General features: G+C 49.6%; 1 protein-coding gene across 2 annotated transcripts in view; it reads left to right on the top strand.

Moving 5' to 3' along the window:
* The window catches only part of LOC132395903 (E3 ubiquitin-protein ligase TRIM50-like), a 60267-nt gene that overhangs the window by 13523 nt on the left and 20459 nt on the right, over window positions 1–26285 (top strand). Inside the window, exons 1-2 of one of the 2 annotated variants that reach the window (XM_059973076.1) lie at window positions 1109–1241; window positions 2663–3441. In XM_059973076.1, coding sequence (XP_059829059.1) covers window positions 3037–3441 — 405 coding nt within the window. In that variant the 5' untranslated portion in view covers window positions 1109–1241; window positions 2663–3036. Of the gene's footprint in view, window positions 1–1108; window positions 1242–2662; window positions 3442–26285 lie in introns of those variants that run through there. The other variant, XM_059973074.1, reaches the window with a different exon arrangement.

Genomic DNA, 26285 nt, shown 5'->3' with positions numbered 1-26285 from the left:
CCTTTGCATCAGTGAGGCCCGATTCAGATTGGGAGGACCACAACATCAACCATCTTCGCTCTGTCCTCACCAACAGTTGGGATCTCCAAGTGACTGCCCATCCCTTTCTGACATGTCTGTCCATGACCTATTCTACTGCCTGAAATGAGACCAAACACAAGTTGGAGGAGGAACACCTCATATTCTGTGTGTGTAGCCTCCAACCAGAAGACGTGAACATTAATTTCTCGAACTTCTTGAAATTACTTATTTTTTCTCCATTCTCTCTTCTATCATTCACAATTCTGGTTACCCACTCCACCCCCTCTTCTTTTTGCCTCCACTGCCTTCAAGACCTGATCAACTGGTGCCCCATCAACTTCCCATTATTCCATGGTCCACTCATCCCTCCTATTAAATTCATTCATCTTCAGCCCTCTACCTCTTCCACCTATCACCCCCCAGCTTCATACATCATTCCCCCCCCACTCCACCCACCTACATCCCCCCCTCACCTGGTCTCACCTATCACCTGCCAGCTTGTATTCCTTTCCCTCCCAGCCTTTTTATTTTGGTTTCTATCCCATTCTTTTCCAGTCCTGATGAAGGGTTTTGGCCCGAAATGTACTGCAGGTGCTGCAGATTTGCTTCGTTCCTGCAGCATTTTGTGTGTGTGTGTGTTGGCCTAGCTTCACATCTGACCTTCAGATTTGTCTGAGTTTGCACATTCTCCAAGTGATTCTATGGGTTCCTTCCAGGTGCTTTGGTTTCCATTATCTGTAGAGTATTGGTGAATGGGAAAACCCAAGTGGAATTAATGGGAATGTGGGGAAAATTAAAATAGAGATTAGTGTAAATGGGTGCTCAATGGATCAAAAGACCTGTTTTGAGCTGTAAACTCTAAATTAACTGGTTTGAAAAAAAGCTTTAATATACAATATATAGTTAGGGAGCCTAAGACTTTTGCACAGTACTGTAGTGATTTTATGTATTGCATTGTACTGCTGCAAAAAAAAAAATTCATGACAGGTGAGTGATGATAAACCTGATTCTGATATGGGTCTCTATTGTGGACTGAGAGTGGGAAGGGGGCAGGGAAAGGGGAATATTGGGAAAAGGAGAAGAGAGAGGGGAAGGAGCAAGAAGCGGCAGAGAAACATTCTGTAATGATCAATAAACCCATTGTTTGGAATCAAATGGCCTTGCCTCGCGTCTCAGGGCTGGGTGCTTTGTGGAACAGTCCATGTTCCAAGCCTATACAGGTATCTGTCCCCCTCTTTTCCTTCACTACATCGACGACTGCATTGGCGCTGCCTCCTGCACACATGCTGAGCTCGTTGACTTCATTAACTTTGCCTCCAACTTTCACCCTGCCCTCAAATTTACCTGGTCTATTTCTGACACCTCCCTCCTCTTTCTTAATCTTTCTGTCTCCATCTCTGGAGATGGCCTATCTACTGATATCTACTATAAGCCTACAGACTCTCACAGCTACCTGGACTATTCCTCTTCTCACCCTGTCTCTTGCAAAAATACTATCCCCTTCTCACAATTGCTCCGTCTCCCCCGCATCTGCTCTCAGGATGAGGCTTTTCATTCCAGGACGAAGGAGATGTCTTCCTTTTTTAAACAAAGGGGCTTCCCTTCTTCTACCATCAACTCTGCTCTCAAATGCATCTCTCCCAGTTCCAGCACATCTGCCCTCACCCCATCCGCCCACCACCCCACTCAGGATAGGGTCCCCCTTGTCCTCACCTACCACCCCACCAGCCTCCAGGTCCAACGTATAATTCTCCGTAACTTCCGCCACCTCCAACGGGATCCCACTACCAAGCACATCTTTCCCTCCCCCGCCCTTTCTGCTTTCCGCAGGGATCGCTCCCTACGTGACACCCTTGTCCATTTATCCCTCCACCATCCTTTCCCACCGATCTCCCTCCTGGCACTTAACCTTGCAAGCGGAACAAGTGCTACACCTGCCCTTACACTTCCTCCCTCACCACCATTCAGGGCCCCAGACAGTCCTTCCAGGTGAGGCGACACTTCACCTGTGAGTCAGCTGGTGTGGTATACTGTGTCCGGTGTCCCGGTGTGGCCTTTTATCTATTGGTGAGAGCCGACGCAGACTGGGAAACCGTTTCGCTGAACACCTACGCTCTGTCCGCCAGAGAAAGCAGGATCTCCCAGTGGCCATACATTTTAATTCCATGTCCCATTCCCATTCTGATATGTCTATCCATGGCCTCTATTGTCAAAATGAATCCAAACTCAGGTTGGAGGAACAACACCTTATATACCGGCTGGGTAGCCTCCAACCTGATGGCATGAACATTGACTTCTCTAAATTCCGTTAATGCCCCTCCTCCCCTTCTTACCCCATCCCTGATATATTTAGTTTTTGTTTTGTTTTTGTTTCTTTCCCCCTCCCTTTTTTTTCTTTCTCTCCATGCCCATCACTCTTTGCCTGTTCTCCATCTCCCTCTGGTGCTCCCCTCCCCCTTTCTTTCTCTTTCTTTCTTTCTCCCTAGGCCTCCCATCCCATGATCCTTTCCCTTCTCCAGCTCTTTTGCCAATCAACTTTCTGGCTCTCAGCTTCACCCCATCCTCTCCAGTCTTCTATCATTTCGCATTTTCCCCTCCCCCTCCTACTTTCAAATCTCTTACTATCTTTCCTTTCATTTAGTCCTGACAAAGGATCTCGGCCCGAAACGTCGACAGCACTTCTCCCTATAGATGCTGCCTGGTCTGCTGCGTTCCACCAGCATCTTTTGTGTGTGTTTCAAGAGAAGAAAAACAAGCTGTATCATGGACGAATTGGAGGAAGTTGCCTGGGTCTCCAAAATCCACTGGTGCCATCTTTCCTCGCTCCTCATGGTGACAGGTACATACTAAAGTAATCTATTGTAAATAAAATGTCGTCACCCACTTTAAAAAAAAACAGGATCATATGATTTCAGTGCTCAGCGGTACCTTCCTCCACCTTGCTGAAAAAGTTCAAAACAAAGATAAGAGGCAGAGCTTGGGAGGACTGGAGGAGATACATTTGAAGTTTAAAATATGGCAGCAAAGCAGAATTTCCAGTGCTTGGAGGACCAGCTCTTGTGCCCTATTTGTCTGGAGGTCTTCAAGCAGCCCTTGATGCTCCAGTGCGGTCATAGCTATTGCAAGAATTGTGTACTCTCTCTTTCCTCAAACCTGGACAACTACTTTACTTGCCCCGTGTGTCGGAAGACAGTGGACTGCAGCAGCTCTTCCCCGAACGTCTCACTGGCTCGTGTTATTGACACCTTGACAGTAATAAATGGATCCAGCGACAGCCAGGAAAACTGCAGTGATCACCATAACCCCCTGAGCCTCTACTGTGAAAATGACCAGCAGATAATCTGTGGGCTCTGCGGAATCATAGGACAACACAAGCAACATAAATTAACCCCCCTCTCCAGTGTGTATGGGAGGATGAAGGTAATAATGCTTTCATTTTCTGTACGTTGACTGTGACTACCAGCCGATTAAGCAGAGCCCATTTGTTGCTATTTGTGGGGGCAAGGTGGGGGAGTGCAACAGGCTCCAAAGCTCTTTGAAGTGAGTGGACGGAGAGTCGGGTTAAGATAAACGTGAGAACTGAGTATTTAAAAATATTGCGGGTTGGGTCAGTCGTGAGAAAGGCAGATGTAATGCTGGTATTCATTTTGAGAGGACTGGAATATAAAAGTCAGGATGTAATGCTGAGGCTTAAGAAGGCATTGGTCAGACCATGCTTGGACCAGTTTTGGGCTCCTTATTTAGTAAGAGTGTGCTGGCATTGGAGGGTGTCCAGAGGAGGTTCATGACAGTTATCCCAAGAGAAAAAGGAGAAATGTATGAGGATCGTTTGATGGACTCTGGGCCAGTACTCACTAGCATTTAGAAGAATAATTGAAATCTAACAAATATTGAAAGCCTACATAGAGCAGACGTGGAGAAAATTTTTCTGATAGTGGGTGAGTCTAGGTACAGCTTCAGATTCAGGGACATCCTTGAGAATAGAGATGAGGAGGGGTTTCTTTAGCTAGACAGTGGTGAATCTATGGAATTCATTGCCACAAATGGCTCTGGAGGTCAAGTAATTAGATATATATAAAGCGGAGGTTGATAGATTCTTCATTAGTAAGGGTGTCAAAGGTTACAGGGAAGAGGTAGGAGAATGAGGTTGAGAGAGATAATAAATCAGCTATGATGGAATACCAAGCAGACTGATAGTATGAGGAAGTAAGCAGATGCTGGAAATCCAAAGCAACACATGCAGAAACACTGGAGGAACTCAGCAGGCCAGGCAGTAGCAATGGAAATGAATAGATAATTGACGTTTCAGGCTGAGTCCCTTCTTCAGGTGAGAAGGAAGGGGGAGGGGAAAGAGGCTAGGTGGAAGAGAAGGATATGGCATAGCGGGTCCGGGTGAGTACATGGTCAGAAGGATATGGCATAGCGGGTCCGGGTGAGTACATGGTCAGAAGGATATGTGACTGTGGTAGCGGGTCCGGGTGAGTACATGGTCAGAAGGATATGTGACTGTGATGGCGGGTCCGGGTGGGTACATGGTCAGAAGGAATTGTGACTGTGATGGTGGGTCTGGGTGAGTACATGGTCAGAAGGATATGTGACTGTGATGGCGGGTCCGGGTGGGTATATGGTCAGAAGGATATGTGACTGTGATGGCGGGTCCGGGTGAGTACATGGTCAGAAGGATATGTGACTGTGATGGCGGGTCCGGGTGAGTACATGGTCAGAAGGTTATGTGACTGTGATGTTGGGTCTGGGTGAGTATATGGTCAGAAGGATATGTGACTGTGATGTTGGGTCCGGGTGAGTACATGGTCAGAAGGATATGTGACTGTGATGGCGGGTCCGGGTGAGTATATGGTCAGAAGGATATGTGACTGTGATGGCGGGTCCGGGTGAGTATATGGTCAGAAGGATATGTGACTGTGATGTTGGGTCTGGGTGAGTATATGGTCAGAAGGATATGTGACTGTGGTATTGGGTCTGGGTGAGTATATGGTCAGAAGGATATGTGACTGTGATAGCGGGTCCGGGTGGGTACATGGTCAGAAGGATATGTGACTGTGGTAGCGGGTCTGGGTGAGTACATGGTCAGAAGGATATGTGACTGTGATGGCGGGTCTGGGTGAGTACATGGTCAGAAGGATATGTGACTGTGATGGCGGGTCTGGGTGAGTACATGGTCAGAAGGATATGTGACTGTGATGGTGGGTCCGGGTGAGTATATGGTCAGGATATGTGACTGTGATGGCGGGTCCGGGTGAGTACCTGGTCAGAAGGATATGTGACTGTGATGGTGGGTCCGGGTGAGTACATGGTCAGAAGGATATGTGACTGTGATGGCGGGTCCGGGTGAGTACATGGTCAGAAGGATATGTGACTGTGATGGCGGGTCTGGGTGAGTATATGGTCAGAAGGATATGTGACTGTGATGTTGGGTCCGGGTGAGTATATGGTCAGAAGGATATGTGACTGTGATGGCGGGTCTGGGTGAGTACATGGTCAGAAGGATATGTGACTGTGATGGCGGGTCCGGGTGAGTACATGGTCAGAAGGATATGTGACTGTGATGGCGGGTCCGGGTGAGTACATGGTCAGAAGGATATGTGACTGTGATGGCGGGTCTGGGTGAGTATATGGTCAGAAGGATATGTGACTGTGGTATCGGGTCTGGGTGAGTACATGGTCAGAAGGATATGTGACTGTGATGGCGGGTCCGGGTGAGTATATGGTCAGAAGGATATGTGACTGTGGTATCGGGTCCGGGTGAGTATATGGTCAGAAGGATATGTGACTGTGATGTTGGGTCCGGGTGAGTACATGGTCAGAAGGATATGTGACTGTGATGTTGGGTCCGGGTGAGTATATGGTCAGAAGGATATGTGACTGTGATGTTGGGTCCGGGTGAGTATATGGTCAGGATATGTGACTGTGATGGCGGGTCCGGGTGAGTATATGGTCAGAAGGATATGTGACTGTGATGGCGGGTCCGGGTGAGTATATGGTCAGAAGGATATGTGACTGTGATGGCGGGTCTGGGTGAGTATATGGTCAGAAGGATATGTGACTGTGATGGCGGGTCTGGGTGAGTACATGGTCAGAAGGATATGTGACTGTGATAGCGGGTCTGGGTGAGTACATGGTCAGAAGGATATGTGACTGTGATAGCGGGTCCGGGTGAGTACATGGTCAGAAGGAATTGTGACTGTGATGGCGGGTCCGGGTGAGTACATGGTCAGAAGGAATTGTGACTGTGATGGCGGGTCCGGGTGAGTACATGGTCAGAAGGATATGTGACTGTGATGGTGGGTCTGGGTGAGTACATGGTCAGAAGGAATTGTGACTGTGATGGCGGGTCCGGGTGAGTACATGGTCAGAAGGAATTGTGACTGTGATGGCGGGTCCGGGTCAGTATATGGTCAGAAGGATATGTGACTGTGATGGTGGGTCTGGGTGAGTACATGGTCAGAAGGAATTGTGACTGTGATGGCGGGTCCGGGTGAGTACATGGTCAGAAGGATATGGCATAGCGGGTCCGAGTGAGTACATGGTCAGAAGGATATGTGACTGTGGTTGCGGGTCCGGGTGAGTACATGGTCAGAAGGATATGTGACTGTGATGGCGGGTCCGGGTGGGTACATGGTCAGAAGGAATTGTGACTGTGATGGTGGGTCTGGGTGAGTACATGGTCAGAAGGATATGTGACTGTGATGGCGGGTCCGGGTGGGTATATGGTCAGAAGGATATGTGACTGTGATGGCGGGTCCGGGTGAGTACATGGTCAGAAGGATATGTGACTGTGATGGCGGGTCCGGGTGAGTACATGGTCAGAAGGTTATGTGACTGTGATGTTGGGTCTGGGTGAGTATATGGTCAGAAGGATATGTGACTGTGATGTTGGGTCCGGGTGAGTACATGGTCAGAAGGATATGTGACTGTGATGGCGGGTCCGGGTGAGTATATGGTCAGAAGGATATGTGACTGTGATGGCGGGTCCGGGTGAGGATATGGTCAGAAGGATATGTGACTGTGATGTTGGGTCTGGGTGAGTATATGGTCAGAAGGATATGTGACTGTGGTATTGGGTCTGGGTAAGTATATGGTCAGAAGGATATGTGACTGTGATAGCGGGTCCGGGTGGGTACATGGTCAGAAGGATATGTGACTGTGGTAGCGGGTCTGGGTGAGTACATGGTCAGAAGGATATGTGACTGTGATGGCGGGTCTGGGTGAGTACATGGTCAGAAGGAGATGTGACTGTGATGGCGGGTCTGGGTGAGTACATGGTCAGAAGGATATGTGACTGTGATGGTGGGTCCGGGTGAGTATATGGTCAGGATATGTGACTGTGATGGCGGGTCCGGGTGAGTACATGGTCAGAAGGATATGTGACTGTGATGGTGGGTCCGGGTGAGTACATGGTCAGAAGGATATGTGACTGTGATGGCGGGTCCGGGTGAGTACATGGTCAGAAGGATATGTGACTGTGATGGCGGGTCTGGGTGAGTATATGGTCAGAAGGATATGTGACTGTGATGTTGGGTCCGGGTGAGTATATGGTCAGAAGGATATGTGACTGTGATGGCGGGTCTGGGTGAGTACATGGTCAGAAGGATATGTGACTGTGATGGCGGGTCCGGGTGAGTACATGGTCAGAAGGATATGTGACTGTGATGGCGGGTCCGGGTGAGTATATGGTCAGAAGGATATGTGACTGTGATGGCGGGTCTGGGTGAGTACATGGTCAGAAGGATTTGTGACTGTGATGTTGGGTCCGGGTGAGTACATGGTCAGAAGGAATTGTGACTGTGATGGCGGGTCCGGGTGAGTACATGGTCAGAAGGATATGTGACTGTGATGGCGGGTCCGGGTGAGTATATAATCAGAAGGATATGTGACTGTGGTATCGGGTCCGGGTGAGTACATGGTCAGAAGGATATGTGACTGTGATGGCGGGTCTGGGTGAGTACATGGTCAGAAGGATATGTGACTGTGGTATCGGGTCTGGGTGAGTACATGGTCAGAAGGATATGTGACTGTGATGGCGGGTCTGGGTGAGTACATGGTCAGAAGGATATGTGACTGTGATGTTGGGTCCGGGTGAGAACATGGTCAGAAGGATATGTGACTGTGATGGCGGGTCTGGGTGAGTATATGGTCAGAAGGATATGTGACTGTGATGGCGGGTCTGGGTGAGTACATGGTCAGAAGGATATGTGACTGTGATGTTGGGTCCGGGTGAGTACATGGTCAGAAGGATATGTGACTGTGATGTTGGTTCCGGGTGAGTATATGGTCAGGATATGTGACTGTGATGGCGGGTCCGGGTGAGTACATGGTCAGAAGGAATTGTGACTGTGATGGCGGGTCTGGGTGAGTACATGGTCAGAAGGAATTGTGACTGTGGTATCGGGTCCGGGTGAGTATATGGTCAGAAGGATATGTGACTGTGATGGTGGGTCTGGGTGAGTACGTGGTCAGAAGGATATGTGACTGTGATGGTGGGTCCGGGTGAGTACATGGTCAGAAGGATATGTGACTGTGATGGCGGGTCCGGGTGAGTACATGGTCAGAAGGAATTGTGACTGTGATGGCGGGTCCGGGTCAGTATATGGTCAGAAGGATATGTGACTGTGATGGTGGGTCTGGGTGAGTACATGGTCAGAAGGAATTGTGACTGTGATGGCGGGTCCGGGTGAGTATATGGTCAGAAGGATATGTGACTGTGATGGCGGGTCCGGGTGAGTACATGGTCAGAAGGATATGTGACTGTGATGGCGGGTCCGGGTGAGTATATGGTCAGAAGGATATGTGACTGTGATGGTGGGTCCGGGTGAGTACATGGTCAGAAGGATATGTGACTGTGGTAGCGGGTCTGGGTGATAACGTGGTCCGAAGGATATGTGACTGTGGTATCGGGTCCGGGTGAGTACATGGTCAGAAGGATATGTGACTGTGATAGCGGGTCCGGGTGAGTACATGGTCAGAAGGATATGTGACTGTGATAGCGGGTCTGGGTGAGTATATGGTCAGAAGGATATGAGACTGTGATGTTGGGTCCGGGTGAGTACACGGTCAGAAGGATATGTGACTGTGATAGCGGGTCTGGGTGAGTACATGGTCAGAAGGATATGTGACTGTGGTATCGGGTCTGGGTGAGTACATGGTCAGAAAGATATGTGACTGTGATGGTGGGTCTGGGTGAGTATATGGTCAGAAGGATATGTGACTGTGGTATCGGGTCTGGGTGAGTACATGGTCAGAAGGATATGTGACTGTGATGGCGGGTCCGGGTGAGTACATGGTCAGAAGGATATGTGACTGTGATGGCGGGTCCGGGTGAGTACATGGTCAGAAGGATATGTGACTGTGATGGCGGGTCTGGGTGAGTATATGGTCAGAAGGATATGTGACTGTGGTATCGGGTCTGGGTGAGTACATGGTCAGAAGGATATGTGACTGTGATGGCGGGTCCGGGTGAGTATATGGTCAGAAGGTTATGTGACTGTGGTATCGGGTCTGAGTGAGTACATGGTCAGAAGGATATGTGACTGTGATGGCGGGTCCGGGTGAGTATATGGTCAGAAGGATATGTGACTGTGGTATCGGGTCCGGGTGAGTATATGGTCAGAAGGATATGTGACTGTGATGTTGGGTCCGGGTGAGTACATGGTCAGAAGGATATGTGACTGTGATGTTGGGTCCGGGTGAGTATATGGTCAGAAGGATATGTGACTGTGATGTTGGGTCCGGGTGAGTATATGGTCAGGATATGTGACTGTGATGGCGGGTCCGGGTGAGTATATGGTCAGAAGGATATGTGACTGTGATGGCGGGTCCGGGTGAGTATATGGTCAGAAGGATATGTGACTGTGATGGCGGGTCTGGGTGAGTATATGGTCAGAAGGATATGTGACTGTGATGGCGGGTCTGGGTGAGTACATGGTCAGAAGGATATGTGACTGTGATAGCGGGTCTGGGTGAGTACATGGTCAGAAGGATATGTGACTGTGATGGCGGGTCCGGGTGAGTACATGGTCAGAAGGAATTGTGACTGTGATGGTGGGTCCGGGTGAGTACATGGTCAGAAGGAATTGTGACTGTGATGGCGGGTCCGGGTCAGTATATGGTCAGAAGGATATGTGACTGTGATGGTGGGTCTGGGTGAGTACATGGTCAGAAGGAATTGTGACTGTGATGGCGGGTCCGGGTGAGTATATGGTCAGAAGGATATGTGACTGTGATGGCGGGTCCGGGTGAGTACATGGTCAGAAGGATATGTGACTGTGATGGCGGGTCCGGGTGAGTATATGGTCAGAAGGATATGTGACTGTGATGGTGGGTCCGGGTGAGTACATGGTCAGAAGGATATGTGACTGTGGTAGCGGGTCTGGGTGATAACGTGGTCAGAAGGATATGTGACTGTGGTATCGGGTCCGGGTGAGTACATGGTCAGAAGGATATGTGACTGTGATAGCGGGTCCGGGTGAGTACATGGTCAGAAGGATATGTGACTGTGGTAGCGGGTCCGGGTGAGTATATGGTCAGAAGGATATGTGACTGTGATAGCAGGTCCGGGTGAGTACATGGTCAGAAGGATATGTGACTGTGATAGCGGGTCCGGGTGAGTACATGGTCAGAAGGATATGTGACTGTGATAGCGGGTCTGGGTGAGTATATGGTCAGAAGGATATGAGACTGTGATGTTGGGTCCGGGTGAGTACACGGTCAGAAGGATATGTGACTGTGATAGCGGGTCTGGGTGAGTACATGGTCAGAAGGATATGTGACTGTGGTATCGGGTCTGGGTGAGTACATGGTCAGAAAGATATGTGACTGTGATGGTGGGTCTGGGTGAGTATATGGTCAGAAGGATATGTGACTGTGGTATCGGGTCTGGGTGAGTACATGGTCAGAAGGATATGTGACTGTGATGGCGGGTCCGGGTGAGTACATGGTCAGAAGGATATGTGACTGTGATGGCGGGTCTGGGTGAGTTCATGGTCAGAAGGATATGTGACTGTGATGGCGGGTCTGGATGAGTATATGGTCAGAAGGATATGTGACTGTGGTATCGGGTCTGGGTGAGTACATGGTCAGAAGGATATGTGACTGTGATGGTGGGTCCGGGTGAGTACATGGTCAGAAGGAATTGTGACTGTGATGGCGGGTCCGGGTGAGTATATGGTCAGAAGGATATGTGACTGTGGTATCGGGTCCGGGTGAGTATATGGTCAGAAGGATATGTGACTGTGATGTTGGGTCCGGGTGAGTACATGGTCAGAAGGATATGTGACTGTGATGTTGGGTCCGGGTGAGTATATGGTCAGAAGGATATGTGACTGTGATGTTGGGTCCGGGTGAGTATATGGTCAGGATATGTGACTGTGATGGCGGGTCTGGGTGAGTACATGGTCAGAAGGATATGTGACTGTGATAGCGGGTCTGGGTGAGTACATGGTCAGAAGGATATGTGACTGTGATAGCGGGTCCGGGTGAGTACATGGTCAGAAGGAATTGTGACTGTGATGGCGGGTCCGGGTGAGTACATGGTCAGAAGGAATTGTGACTGTGATGGCGGGTCCGGGTGAGTACATGGTCAGATGGATATGTGACTGTGATGGTGGGTCTGGGTGAGTACATGGTCAGAAGGAATTGTGACTGTGATGGCGGGTCCGGGTGAGTACATGGTCAGAAGGAATTGTGACTGTGATGGCGGGTCCGGGTCAGTATATGGTCAGAGGGATATGTGACTGTGATGGTGGGTCTGGGTGAGTACATGGTCAGAAGGAATTGTGACTGTGATGGCGGGTCCGGGTGAGTACATGGTCAGAAGGATATGTGACTGTGATAGCGGGTCCGGGTGAGTACATGGTCAGAAGGATATGTGACTGTGGTAGCGGGTCCGGGTGAGTACATGGTCAGAAGGATATGTGACTGTGATGGCGGGTCCGGGTGAGTACATGGTCAGAAGGATATGTGACTGTGGTAGCGGGTCTGGGTGAGTACATGGTCAGAAGGATATGTGACTGTGATGGCGGGTCCGGGTGAGTACATGGTCAGAAGGATATGTGACTGTGGTATCGGGTCCGGGTGAGTACATGGTCAGAAGGATATGTGACTGTGGTAGCGGGTTCGGGTGAGTACATGGTCAGAAGGATATGTGACTGTGATGGTGGGTCCGGGTGAGTATATGATCAGAAGGATATGTGACTGTGATGGTGGGTCTGGGTGAGTACATGGTCAGAAGGATATGTGACTGTGATGGTGGGTCCGGGTGAGTATATGGTCAGAAGGATATGTGACTGTGATGGCGGGTCTGGGTGAGTACATGGTCAGAAGGAATTGTGACTGTGATGGCGGGTCCGGGTGAGTACATGGTCAGAAGGATATGTGACTGTGATGGCGGGTCTGGGTGAGTACATGGTCAGAAGGATATGTGACTGTGATGGCGGGTCCGGGTGAGTATATGGTCAGAAGGATATGTGACTGTGATGGCGGGTCCGGGTGAGTACATGGTCAGAAGGATATGTGACTGTGATAGCGGGTCTGGGTGAGTATATGGTCAGAAGGATATGTGACTGTGATGGTGGGTCCGGGTGAGTATATGATCAGAAGGATATGTGACTGTGATGGTGGGTCTGGGTGAGTACATGGTCAGAAGGATATGTGACTGTGATGGTGGGTCCGGGTGAGTATATGGTCAGAAGGATATGTGACTGTGATGGCGGGTCTGGGTGAGTACATGGTCAGAAGGAATTGTGACTGTGATGGCGGGTCCGGGTGAGTACATGGTCAGAAGGATATGTGACTGTGATGGCGGGTCTGGGTGAGTACATGGTCAGAAGGATATGTGACTGTGATGGCGGGTCCGGGTGAGTACATGGTCAGAAGGAATTGTGACTGTGATGGCGGGTCTGGGTGAGTACATGGTCAGAAGGATATGTGACTATGATGGCGGGTCCGGGTGAGTACATGGTCAGAAGGATATGTGACTGTGATGGCGGGTCCGGGTGAGTACATGGTCAGAAGGATATGTGACTGTGGTATCGGGTCCGGGTGAGTATATGGTCAGAAGGATATGTGACTGTGATGGTGGGTCTGGGTGAGTACATTGTCAGAAGGATATGTGACTGTGATAGCGGGTCTGGGTGAGTACATGGTCAGAAGGATATGTGACTGTGATAGCGGGTCTGGGTGAGTACATGGTCAGAAGGATATGTGACTGTGATGTTGGGTCCGGGTGAGTATATGGTCAGAAGGAATTGTGACTGTGATGGTGGGTCTGGGTGAGTACATGGTCAGAAGGATATGTGACTGTGATGGCGGGTCCGGGTGAGTACATGGTCAGAAGGATATGTGACTGTGGTATCGGGTCCGGGTGAGTATATGGTCAGAAGGATATGTGACTGTGATAGCGGGTCCGGGTGAGTACATGGTCAGAAGGATATGTGACTGTGGTAGCGGGTCCGGGTGAGTATATGGTCAGAAGGATATGTGACTGTGATGGCGGGTCCGGGTGAGTACATGGTCAGAAGGATATGTGACTGTGATGTTGGGTCCGGGTGAGTACATGGTCAGAAGGATATGTGACTGTGATGTCGGGTCCGGGTGAGTACATGGTCAGAAGGATATGTGACTGTGATGGCGGGTCTGGGTGAGTACATGGTCAGAAGGTTATGTGACTGTGATGGCGGGTCTGGGTGAGTACATGGTCAGAAGGTTATGTGACTGTGATGGCGGGTCCGGGTGAGTATATGGTCAGAAGGATATGTGACTGTGGTAGCGGGTCCGGGTGAGTACATGGTCAGAAGGATATGTGACTGTGATGGCGGGTCTGGGTGAGTACATGGTCAGAAGGTTATGTGACTGTGATGGCGGGTCCGGGTGAGTACATGGTCAGAAGGATATGTGACTGTGATGGCGGGTCCGGGTGAGTACATGGTCAGAAGGATATGTGACTGTGATAGCAGGTCCGGGTGAGTACATGGTCAGAAGGATATGTGACTGTGATGGCGGGTCCGGGTGAGTATATGGTCAGAAGGATATTTGACTGTGGTATCGGGTCCGGGTGAGTACATGGTCAGAAGGATATGTGACTGTGATGGCGGGTCTGGGTGAGTACATGGTCAGAAGGATATGTGACTGTGATGGCGGGTCTGGGTGAGTACATGGTCAGAAGGATATGTGACTGTGATGGCGGGTCCGGGTGAGTACATGGTCAGAAGGATATGTGACTGTGATGTTGGATCCGGGTGAGTATATGGTCAGAAGGATATGTGACTGTGATGTTGGATCCGGGTGAGTATATGGTCAGAAGGATATGTGACTGTGATGGCGGGTCTGGGTGAGTACATGGTCAGAAGGATATGTGACTGTGATGTTGGGTCCGGATGAGTACATGGTCAGAAGGATATGTGACTGTGATGGCGGGTCCGGGTGAGTACATGGTCAGAAGGATATGTGACTGTGATAGCGGGTCCGGGTGAGTACATGGTCAGAAGGAATTGTGACTGTGATGGCGGGTCCGGGTGAGTACATGGTCAGAAGGATATGTGACTGTGATGGCGGGTCTGGGTGAGTACATGGTCAGAAGGATATGTGACTGTGATGGTGGGTCTGGGTGAGTACATGGTCAGAAGGATATGTGACTGTGATGGCGGGTCCGGGTGAGTATATGGTCAGAAGGATATGTGACTGTGATGGCGGGTCTGGGTGAGTACATGGTCAGAAGGATATGTGACTGTGATGGCGAGTCTGGGTGAGTACATGGTCAGAAGGATATGTGACTGTGATGGCGGGTCTGGGTGAGTACATGGTCAGAAGGATATGTGACTGTGATAGCGGGTCTGGGTGAGTACATGGTCAGAAGGATATGTGACTGTGATAGCGGGTCCGGGTGAGTACATGGTCAGAAGGAATTGTGACTGTGATGGCGGGTCCGGGTGAGTACATGGTCAGAAGGAATTGTGACTGTGATGGCGGGTCCGGGTGAGTACATGGTCAGAAGGATATGTGACTGTGATGGTGGGTCTGGGTGAGTACATGGTCAGAAGGAATTGTGACTGTGATGGCGGGTCCGGGTGAGTACATGGTCAGAAGGAATTGTGACTGTGATGTCGGGTCCGGGTCAGTATATGGTCAGAGGGATATGTGACTGTGATGGTGGGTCTGGGTGAGTACATGGTCAGAAGGAATTGTGACTGTGATGGCGGGTCCGGGTGAGTACATGGTCAGAAGGATATGTGACTGTGATAGCGGGTCCGGGTGAGTACATGGTCAGAAGGATATGTGACTGTGGTAGCGGGTCCGGGTGAGTACATGGTCAGAAGGATATGTGACTGTGATGGCGGGTCCGGGTGAGTACATGGTCAGAAGGATATGTGACTGTGGTAGCGGGTCTGGGTGAGTACATGGTCAGAAGGATATGTGACTGTGATGGCGGGTCCGGGTGAGTACATGGTCAGAAGGATATGTGACTGTGGTATCGGGTCCGGGTGAGTACATGGTCAGAAGGATATGTGACTGTGGTAGCGGGTTCGGGTGAGTACATGGTCAGAAGGATATGTGACTGTGATGGCGGGTCCGGGTGAGTACATGGTCAGAAGGATATGTGACTGTGATAGCGGGTCTGGGTGAGTATATGGTCAGAAGGATATGTGACTGTGATGGTGGGTCCGGGTGAGTATATGATCAGAAGGATATGTGACTGTGATGGTGGGTCTGGGTGAGTACATGGTCAGAAGGATATGTGACTGTGATGGTGGGTCCGGGTGAGTATATGGTCAGAAGGATATGTGACTGTGATGGCGGGTCTGGGTGAGTACATGGTCAGAAGGAATTGTGACTGTGATGGCGGGTCCGGGTGAGTACATGGTCAGAAGGATATGTGACTGTGATGGCGGGTCTGGGTGAGTACATGGTCAGAAGGATATGTGACTGTGATGGCGGGTCCGGGTGAGTACATGGTCAGAAGGAATTGTGACTGTGATGGCGGGTCTGGGTGAGTACATGGTCAGAAGGATATGTGACTATGATGGCGGGTCCGGGTGAGTACATGGTCAGAAGGATATGTGACTGTGATGGCGGGTCCGGGTGAGTACATGGTCAGAAGGATATGTGACTGTGGTATCGGGTCCGGGTGAGTATATGGTCAGAAGGATATGTGACTGTGATGGTGGGTCTGGGTGAGTACATTGTCAGAAGGATATGTGACTGTGATAGCGGGTCTGGGTGAGTACATGGTCAGAAGGATATGTGACTGTGATAGCGGGTCTGGGTGAGTACATGGTCAGAAGGATATGTGACTGTGATGTTGGGTCCGGGTGAGTATATGGTCAGAAGGAATTGTGACTGTGATGGTGGGTCTGGGTGAGTACATGGTCAGAAGGATATGTGACTGTGATGGCGGGTCCGGGTGAGTACATGGTCAGAAGGATATGTGACTGTGGTATCGGGTCCGGGTGAGTATATGGTCAGAAGGATATGTGACTGTGATAGCGGGTCCGGGTGAGTACATGGTCAGAAGGATATGTGACTGTGGTAGCGGGTCCGGGTGAGTATATGGTCAGAAGGATATGTGACTGTGATGGCGGGTCCGGGTGAGTACATGGTCAGAAGGATATGTGACTGTGATGTTGGGTCCGGGTGAGTACATGGTCAGAAGGATATGTGACTGTGATGTCGGGTCCGGGTGAGTACATGGTCAGAAGGATATGTGACTGTGATGGCGGGTCTGGGTGAGTACATGGTCAGAAGGTTATGTGACTGTGATGGCGGGTCTGGGTGAGTACATGGTCAGAAGGTTATGTGACTGTGATGGCGGGTCCGGGTGAGTATATGGTCAGAAGGATATGTGACTGTGGTAGCGGGTCCGGGTGAGTACATGGTCAGAAGGATATGTGACTGTGATGGCGGGTCTGGGTGAGTACATGGTCAGAAGGTTATGTGACTGTGATGGCGGGTCCGGGTGAGTACATGGTCAGAAGGATATGTGACTGTGATGGCGGGTCCGGGTGAGTACATGGTCAGAAGGATATGTGACTGTGATAGCAGGTCCGGGTGAGTACATGGTCAGAAGGATATGTGACTGTGATGGCGGGTCCGGGTGAGTATATGGTCAGAAGGATATTTGACTGTGGTATCGGGTCCGGGTGAGTACATGGTCAGAAGGATATGTGACTGTGATGGCGGGTCTGGGTGAGTACATGGTCAGAAGGATATGTGACTGTGATGGCGGGTCTGGGTGAGTACATGGTCAGAAGGATATGTGACTGTGATGGCGGGTCCGGGTGAGTACATGGTCAGAAGGATATGTGACTGTGATGTTGGATCCGGGTGAGTATATGGTCAGAAGGATATGTGACTGTGATGTTGGATCCGGGTGAGTATATGGTCAGAAGGATATGTGACTGTGATGGCGGGTCTGGGTGAGTACATGGTCAGAAGGATATGTGACTGTGATGTTGGGTCCGGATGAGTACATGGTCAGAAGGATATGTGACTGTGATGGCGGGTCCGGGTGAGTACATGGTCAGAAGGATATGTGACTGTGATAGCGGGTCCGGGTGAGTACATGGTCAGAAGGAATTGTGACTGTGATGGCGGGTCCGGGTGAGTACATGGTCAGAAGGATATGTGACTGTGATGGCGGGTCTGGGTGAGTACATGGTCAGAAGGATATGTGACTGTGATGGTGGGTCTGGGTGAGTACATGGTCAGAAGGATATGTGACTGTGATGGCGGGTCCGGGTGAGTATATGGTCAGAAGGATATGTGACTGTGATGGCGGGTCTGGGTGAGTACATGGTCAGAAGGATATGTGACTGTGATGGCGAGTCTGGGTGAGTACATGGTCAGAAGGATATGTGACTGTGATGGCGGGTCTGGGTGAGTACATGGTCAGAAGGATATGTGACTGTGGTAGCGGGTCTGGGTGAGTACATGGTCAGAAGGATATGTGACTGTGGTATCGGGTCTGGGTGAGTACATGGACAGAAGGATATGTGACTGTGATGGCGGGTCCGGGTGAGTACATGGTCAGAAGGATATGTGACTGTGATGGCGGGTCCGGGTGAGTACATGGTCAGAAGGATATGTGACTGTGATGGCGGGTCTGGGTGAGTATATGGTCAGAAGGATATGTGACTGTGGTATCGGGTCTGGGTGAGTACATGGTCAGAAGGATATGTGACTGTGATGGTGGGTCCGGGTGAGTACATGGTCAGAAGGAATTGTGACTGTGATGGCTGGTCCGGGTGAGTATATCGTCAGAAGGATATGTGACTGTGGTATCGGGTCCGGGTGAGTATATGGTCAGAAGGATATGTGACTGTGATGTTGGGTCCGGGTGAGTATATGGTCAGAAGGATATGTGACTGTGATGTTGGGTCCGGGTGAGTATATGGTCAGGATATGTGACTGTGATGGCGGGTCTGGGTGAGTACATGGTCAGAAGGATATGTGACTGTGATAGCGGGTCTGGGTGAGTACATGGTCAGAAGGATATGAGACTGTGATAGCGGGTCCGGGTGAGTACATGGTCAGAAGGAATTGTGACTGTGATGGCGGGTCCGGGTGAGTACATGGTCAGAAGGAATTGTGACTGTGATGGCGGGTCCGGGTGAGTACATGGTCAGAAGGATATGTGACTGTGATGGTGGGTCTGGGTGAGTACATGGTCAGAAGGAATTGTGACTGTGATGGCGGGTCCGGGTGAGTACATGGTCAGAAGGAATTGTGACTGTGATGGCGGGTCCGGGTCAGTATATGGTCAGAAGGATATGTGACTGTGATGGTGGGTCTGGGTGAGTACATGGTCAGAAGGAATTGTGACTGTGATGGCGGGTCCGGGTGAGTACATGGTCAGAAGGATATGTGACTGTGATAGCGGGTCCGGGTGAGTACATGGTCAGAAGGATATGTGACTGTGGTAGCGGATCCGGGTGAGTACATGGTCAGAAGGATATGTGACTGTGATGGCGGGTCCGGGTGAGTACATGGTCAGAAGGATATGTGACTGTGGTAGCGGGTCTGGGTGAGTACATGGTCAGAAGGATATGTGACTGTGATGGCGGGTCCGGGTGAGTACATGGTCAGAAGGATATGTGACTGTGGTATCGGGTCCGGGTGAGTACATGGTCAGAAGGATATGTGACTGTGGTAGCGGGTTCGGGTGAGTACATGGTCAGAAGGAATTGTGACTGTGATGGTGGGTCTGAGTGAGTACATGGTCAGAAGGATATGTGACTGTGATGGTGGGTCCGGGTGAGTATATGATCAGAAGGATATGTGACTGTGATGGTGGGTCTGGGTGAGTACATGGTCAGAAGGATATGTGACTGTGATGGTGGGTCCGGGTGAGTATATGGTCAGAAGGATATGTGACTGTGATGGCGGGTCTGGGTGAGTACATGGTCAGAAGGAATTGTGACTGTGATGGCGGGTCCGGGTGAGTACATGGTCAGAAGGATATGTGACTGTGATGGCGGGTCTGGGTGAGTACATGGTCAGAAGGATATGTGACTGTGATGGCGGGTCCGGGTGAGTACATGGTCAGAAGGAATTGTGACTGTGATGGCGGGTCTGGGTGAGTACATGGTCAGAAGGATATGTGACTGTGATGGCGGGTCCGGGTGAGTACATGGTCAGAAGGATATGTGACTGTGATGGCGGGTCCGGGTGAGTACATGGTCAGAAGGATATGTGACTGTGGTATCGGGTCCGGGTGAGTATATGGTCAGAAGGATATGTGACTGTGATGGTGGGTCTGGGTGAGTACATGGTCAGAAGGATATGTGACTGTGATGGCGGGTCTGGGTGAGTACATGGTCAGAAGGATATGTGACTGTGATGGCGGGTCCGGGTGAGTACATGGTCAGAAGGATATGTGACTGTGATGTTGGATCCGGGTGAGTACATGGTCAGAAGGATATGTGACTGTGATGGCGGGTCTGGGTGAGTACATGGTCAGAAGGATATGTGACTGTGGTATCGGGTCTGGGTGAGTACATGGACAGAAGGATATGTGACTGTGATGGCGGGTCCGGGTGAGTACATGGTCAGAAGGATATGTGACTGTGATGGCGGGTCCGGGTGAGTACATGGTCAGAAGGATATGTGACTGTGATGGCGGGTCTGGGTGAGTATATGGTCAGAAGGATATGTGACTGTGGTATCGGGTCTGGGTGAGTACATGGTCAGAAGGATATGTGACTGTGATGGTGGGTCCGGGTGAGTACATGGTCAGAAAGAATTGTGACTGTGATGGCGGGTCCGGGTGAGTATATCGTCAGAAGGATATGTGACTGTGGTATCGGGTCCGGGTGAGTATATGGTCAGAAGGATATGTGACTGTGATGTTGGGTCCGGGTGAGTACATGGTCAGAAGGATATGTGACTGTGATGTTGGGTCCGGGTGAGTATATGGTCAGAAGGATATGTGACTGTGATGTTGGGTCCGGGTGAGTATATGGTCAGGATATGTGACTGTGATGGCGGGTCTGGGTGAGTACATGGTCAGAAGGATATGTGACTGTGATAGCGGGTCTGGGTGAGTACATGGTCAGAAGGATATGTGACTGTGATAGCGGGTCCGGGTGAGTACATGGTCAGAAGGAATTGTGACTGTGATGGCGGGTCCGGGTGAGTACATGGTCAGAAGGAATTGTGACTGTGATGGCGGGTCCGGGTGAGTACATGGTCAGAAGGATATGTGACTGTGATGGTGGGTCTGGGTGAGTACATGGTCAGAAGGAATTGTGACTGTGATGGCGGGTCCGGGTGAGTACATGGTCAGAAGGAATTGTGACTGTGATGGCGGGTCCGGGTCAGTATATGGTCAGAAGGATATGTGACTGTGATGGTGGGTCTGGGTGAGTACATGGTCAGAAGGAATTGTGACTGTGATGGCGGGTCCGGGTGAGTACATGGTCAGAAGGATATGTGACTGTGATAGCGGGTCCGGGTGAGTACATGGTCAGAAGGATATGTGACTGTGGTAGCGGATCCGGGTGAGTACATGGTCAGAAGGATATGTGACTGTGATGGCGGGTCCGGGTGAGTACATGGTCAGAAGGATATGTGACTGTGGTAGCGGGTCTGGGTGAGTACATGGTCAGAAGGATATGTGACTGTGATGGCGGGTCCGGGTGAGTACATGGTCAGAAGGATATGTGACTGTGGTATCGGGTCCGGGTGAGTACATGGTCAGAAGGATATGTGACTGTGGTAGCGGGTTCGGGTGAGTACATGGTCAGAAGGAATTGTGACTGTGATGGTGGGTCTGGGTGAGTACATGGTCAGAAGGATATGTGACTGTGATGGTGGGTCCGGGTGAGTATATGATCAGAAGGATATGTGACTGTGATGGTGGGTCTGGGTGAGTACATGGTCAGAAGGATATGTGACTGTGATGGTGGGTCCGGGTGAGTATATGGTCAGAAGGATATGTGACTGTGATGGCGGGTCTGGGTGAGTACATGGTCAGAAGGAATTGTGACTGTGATGGCGGGTCCGGGTGAGTACATGGTCAGAAGGATATGTGACTGTGATGGCGGGTCTGGGTGAGTACATGGTCAGAAGGATATGTGACTGTGATGGCGGGTCCGGGTGAGTACATGGTCAGAAGGAATTGTGACTGTGATGGCGGGTCTGGGTGAGTACATGGTCAGAAGGATATGTGACTGTGATGGCGGGTCCGGGTGAGTACATGGTCAGAAGGATATGTGACTGTGATGGCGGGTCCGGGTGCGTACATGGTCAGAAGGATATGTGACTGTGGTATCGGGTCCGGGTGAGTATATGGTCAGAAGGATATGTGACTGTGATGGTGGGTCTGGGTGAGTACATTGTCAGAAGGATATGTGACTGTGATAGCGGGTCTGGGTGAGTACATGGTCAGAAGGATATGTGACTGCGATAGCGGGTCCGGGTGAGTATATGGTCAGAAGGATATGTGACTGTGATGTTGGGTCCGGGTGAGTATATGGTCAGAAGGATATGTGACTGTGATAGCGGGTCTGGGTGAGTACATGGTCAGAAGGATATGTGACTGTGATAGCGGGTCTGGGTGAGTACATGGTCAGAAGGATATGTGACTGTGATGTTGGGTCCGGGTGAGTATATGGTCAGAAGGATATGTGACTGTGATGTTGGGTCCGGGTGAGTATATGGTCAGAAGGATATGTGACTGTGATGGTGGGACCGGGTGAGTACATGGTCAGAAGGAATTGTGACTGTGATGGCGGGTCCGGGTGAGTATATGGTCAGAAGGATATGTGACTGTGATGGTGGGTCTGGGTGAGTACATGGTCAGAAGGAATTGTGACTGTGATGGCGGGTCCGGGTGAGTACATGGTCAGAAGGAATTGTGACTGTGATGGTGGGTCTGGGTGAGTACATGGTCAGAAGGATATGTGACTGTGATGGCGGGTCCGGGTGAGTACATGGTCAGAAGGATATGTGACTGTGGTATCGGGTCCGGGTGAGTATATGGTCAGAAGGATATGTGACTGTGATAGCGGGTCCGGGTGAGTACATGGTCAGAAGGATATGTGACTGTGGTAGCGGGTCCGGGTGAGTATATGGTCAGAAGGATATGTGACTGTGATGGCGGGTCCGGGTGAGTACATGGTCAGAAGGATATGTGACTGTGATGTTGGGTCCGGGTGAGTACATGGTCAGAAGGATATGTGACTGTGATGTCGGGTCCGGGTGAGTACATGGTCAGAAGGATATGTGACTGTGATGGCGGGTCTGGGTGAGTACATGGTCAGAAGGTTATGTGACTGTGATGGCGGGTCTGGGTGAGTACATGGTCAGAAGGTTATGTGACTGTGATGGCGGGTCCGGGTGAGTATATGGTCAGAAGGATATGTGACTGTGGTAGCGGGTCCGGGTGAGTACATGGTCAGAAGGATATGTGACTGTGATGGCGGGTCTGGGTGAGTACATGGTCAGAAGGTTATGTGACTGTGATGGCGGGTCCGGGTGAGTACATGGTCAGAAGGATATGTGACTGTGATGGCGGGTCCGGGTGAGTACATGGTCAGAAGGATATGTGACTGTGATAGCAGGTCCGGGTGAGTACATGGTCAGAAGGATATGTGACTGTGATGGCGGGTCCGGGTGAGTATATGGTCAGAAGGATATGTGACTGTGGTATCGGGTCCGGGTGAGTACATGGTCAGAAGGATATGTGACTGTGATGGCGGGTCTGGGTGAGTACATGGTCAGAAGGATATGTGACTGTGATGGCGGGTCTGGGTGAGTACATGGTCAGAAGGATATGTGACTGTGATGGCGGGTCCGGGTGAGTACATGGTCAGAAGGATATGTGACTGTGATGTTGGATCCGGGTGAGTATATGGTCAGAAGGATATGTGACTGTGATGTAGGATCCGGGTGAGTATATGGTCAGAAGGATATGTGACTGTGATGGCGGGTCTGGGTGAGTACATGGTCAGAAGGATATGTGACTGTGATGTTGGGTCCGGATGAGTACATGGTCAGAAGGATATGTGACTGTGATGGCGGGTCCGGGTGAGTACATGGTCAGAAGGATATGTGACTGTGATGGCGGGTCTGGGTGAGTACATGGTCAGAAGGATATGTGACTGTGATGGTGGGTCTGGGTGAGTACATGGTCAGAAGGATATGTGACTGTGATGGCGGGTCCGGGTGAGTATATGGTCAGAAGGATATGTGACTGTGATGGCGGGTCTGGGTGAGTACATGGTCAGAAGGATATGTGACTGTGATGGCGGGTCTGGGTGAGTACATGGTCAGAAGGATATGTGACTGTGATGGCGGGTCTGGGTGAGTACATGGTCAGAAGGATATGTGACTGTGGTAGCGGGTCTGGGTGAGTACATGGTCAGAAGGATATGTGACTGTGATGGCGGGTCTGGGTGAGTACATGGTCAGAAGGATATGTGACTGTGGTAGCGGGTCTGGGTGAGTATATGGTCAGAAGGATATGTGACTGTGATGGCGGGTCCGGGTGAGTACATGGTCAGAAGGATATGTGACTGTGGTATCGGGTCTGGGTGAGTACATGGTCAGAAGGATATGTGACTGTGGTATCGGGTCCGGGTGGGTATATGGTCAGAAGGATATGTGACTGTGATGGCGGGTCCGGGTGAGTACATGGTCAGAAGGATATGTGACTGTGATGGCGGGTCCGGGTGAGTACATGGTCAGAAGGATATGTGTCTGTGATGGCGGGTCCGGGTGAGTACATGGTCAGAAGGATATGTGACTGTGATGGTGGGTCTGGGTGAGTACATGGTCAGAAGGATATGTGACTGTGATGGCTGGTCCGGGTGAGTACATGGTCAGAAGGAATTGTGACTGTGATGGTGGGTCTGGGTGAGTACATGGTCAGAAGGATATGTGACTGTGATGGCGGGTCCGGGTGAGTACATGGTCAGAAGGATATGTGACTGTGATGGCGGGTCCGGGTGAGTATATGGTCAGAAGGATATGTGACTGTGATGGCGGGTCCGGGTGAGTACATGGTCAGAAGGATATGTGACTGTGGTGTTGGGTCTGGGTGAGTACATGGTCCGAAGGATATGTGACTGTGATGGCGGGTCCGGGTGAGTACATGGTCAGAAGGATATGTCACTGTGATAGCGGGTCTGGGTGAGTACACGGTCAGAAGGATATGTCACTGTGATAGCGGATCCGGTGATTACATGGACACTCACGCCGACCACTGCAATCAAATTAGATTGTGCACAAATTTAAGTAACACTACAATAAAGTTAGTTTGTGTATGTGACTTAATCAATTATTTTGGTTCATGTATAGAATTAGATAGCACTTGAATTAAGTTCAATTGTCTGTGCGGCTAGTCAAGAGTGCAATGATATTAACTTGTGTATAAAATGAGGTTACTCTGCAATGAAGCTATCACATCTCTAATTACATTGTTTATTTTAATAACCAGCAATTAATGATTAAGTAGAGATGTGACCCACAATAAACTGCAATTTTGTACCATCTCTTCCAATAAAGAGCTCATGCATTTTCAACAAGAGAATGGAATGAGACAAAATGAAATAACTGATACAATTTTAAACTCTGTATAGAAATGACAGACATTGGGATGACTGCAGACAAATCTTTGACATTAGCAGGAGATATTAGCAAAGTTGTTAAAATAACGGTTGATTATTTTACTTGAATATATTAATGTTTGAATAGAAAAACAATGGAAATTTTACAAACCATTATTTAGACATCAGATGCAATAATATGACTGGTTCTGAGAACTACAAATACATACAGCATCAAGACTTTATATCAGGGCCAGTGAACTCAATTGCTTGGAACAAATAAGGTTGCAGGAAGAGTTTATAGCAGTGTTTGAAATCATGAGGGGTTTTGGTAGAGTTGTTAAACTGTGAAGACATTCAAATTATAAGCAGATATCAAAGAAATTCATCTTATTTTATAATATAAATTGCCCAAAAGAATTACAAAAACAAATCGTATTACAAGACCAAGCAGAGGCAGGTTAAACAAATGGCTTTCTTCTCTGTTATGCCTCATCAGGATTCTATCATTACTGTTTGATTTGGAATAAGATTGTTAGATGTCAAGGAGAAATTGCCATGAAAGATCAACTTCGGGAGTCTATGCAGTGCTTTTAGTACAATCCAGTCACATGGATGTCCAGAGGAGCCATAGTATTACAAAATTTGACTTGTTGACTTTAAGGAAAATGACTGACATTTATTAACTGTGACCAGTGGAGATGAATCAGATTACACATCATATGTATAAGGGACAAAATGACTGGAACAATGCAGGAATTAATTTATGATTGTGTGACCACAATAAGACAGAATGAGTATGTGGATTGGAGAACCTAGGCTAAGATCTTATAGTTCTAAAACAAAAGCGGAAAGGAGTTGTAGATGTTTTTAATTCTCCTGTTGAAAAGCAAAATTATTTTACTCGCACAGATCAGCTATATAATCAGTGTAGTAAATAATAGTGTGTATATTATGTTTTGTAACTTCAAAACATTAAATTACTTCAAAGGAAGACACAGGAGTCCAAAATGGGAGTTTAACTTTGCGTTTACTTTAAACGAGGCATGTACATATCACGTGATAGTGTGATGACGTATGCAGTTCATAAATTTTTACATCTAGCCTGTAATTAATTATTTAAATGAACAAGGTTGTTTAATCAGACTACATATATAAAACAAGATTACCTGTATTCAAGTATTAAATACACGGCAGTGTAGAGCA

Source organism: Hypanus sabinus, chromosome 6 (genome assembly GCF_030144855.1).
Source record: "Hypanus sabinus isolate sHypSab1 chromosome 6, sHypSab1.hap1, whole genome shotgun sequence".
In the NCBI taxonomy this organism is placed as follows: domain Eukaryota; kingdom Metazoa; phylum Chordata; class Chondrichthyes; order Myliobatiformes; family Dasyatidae; genus Hypanus; species Hypanus sabinus.
The sequence above is the reverse complement of the archived record's forward strand: the minus strand, read 5'-3'. Positions and strand labels throughout refer to the sequence as shown.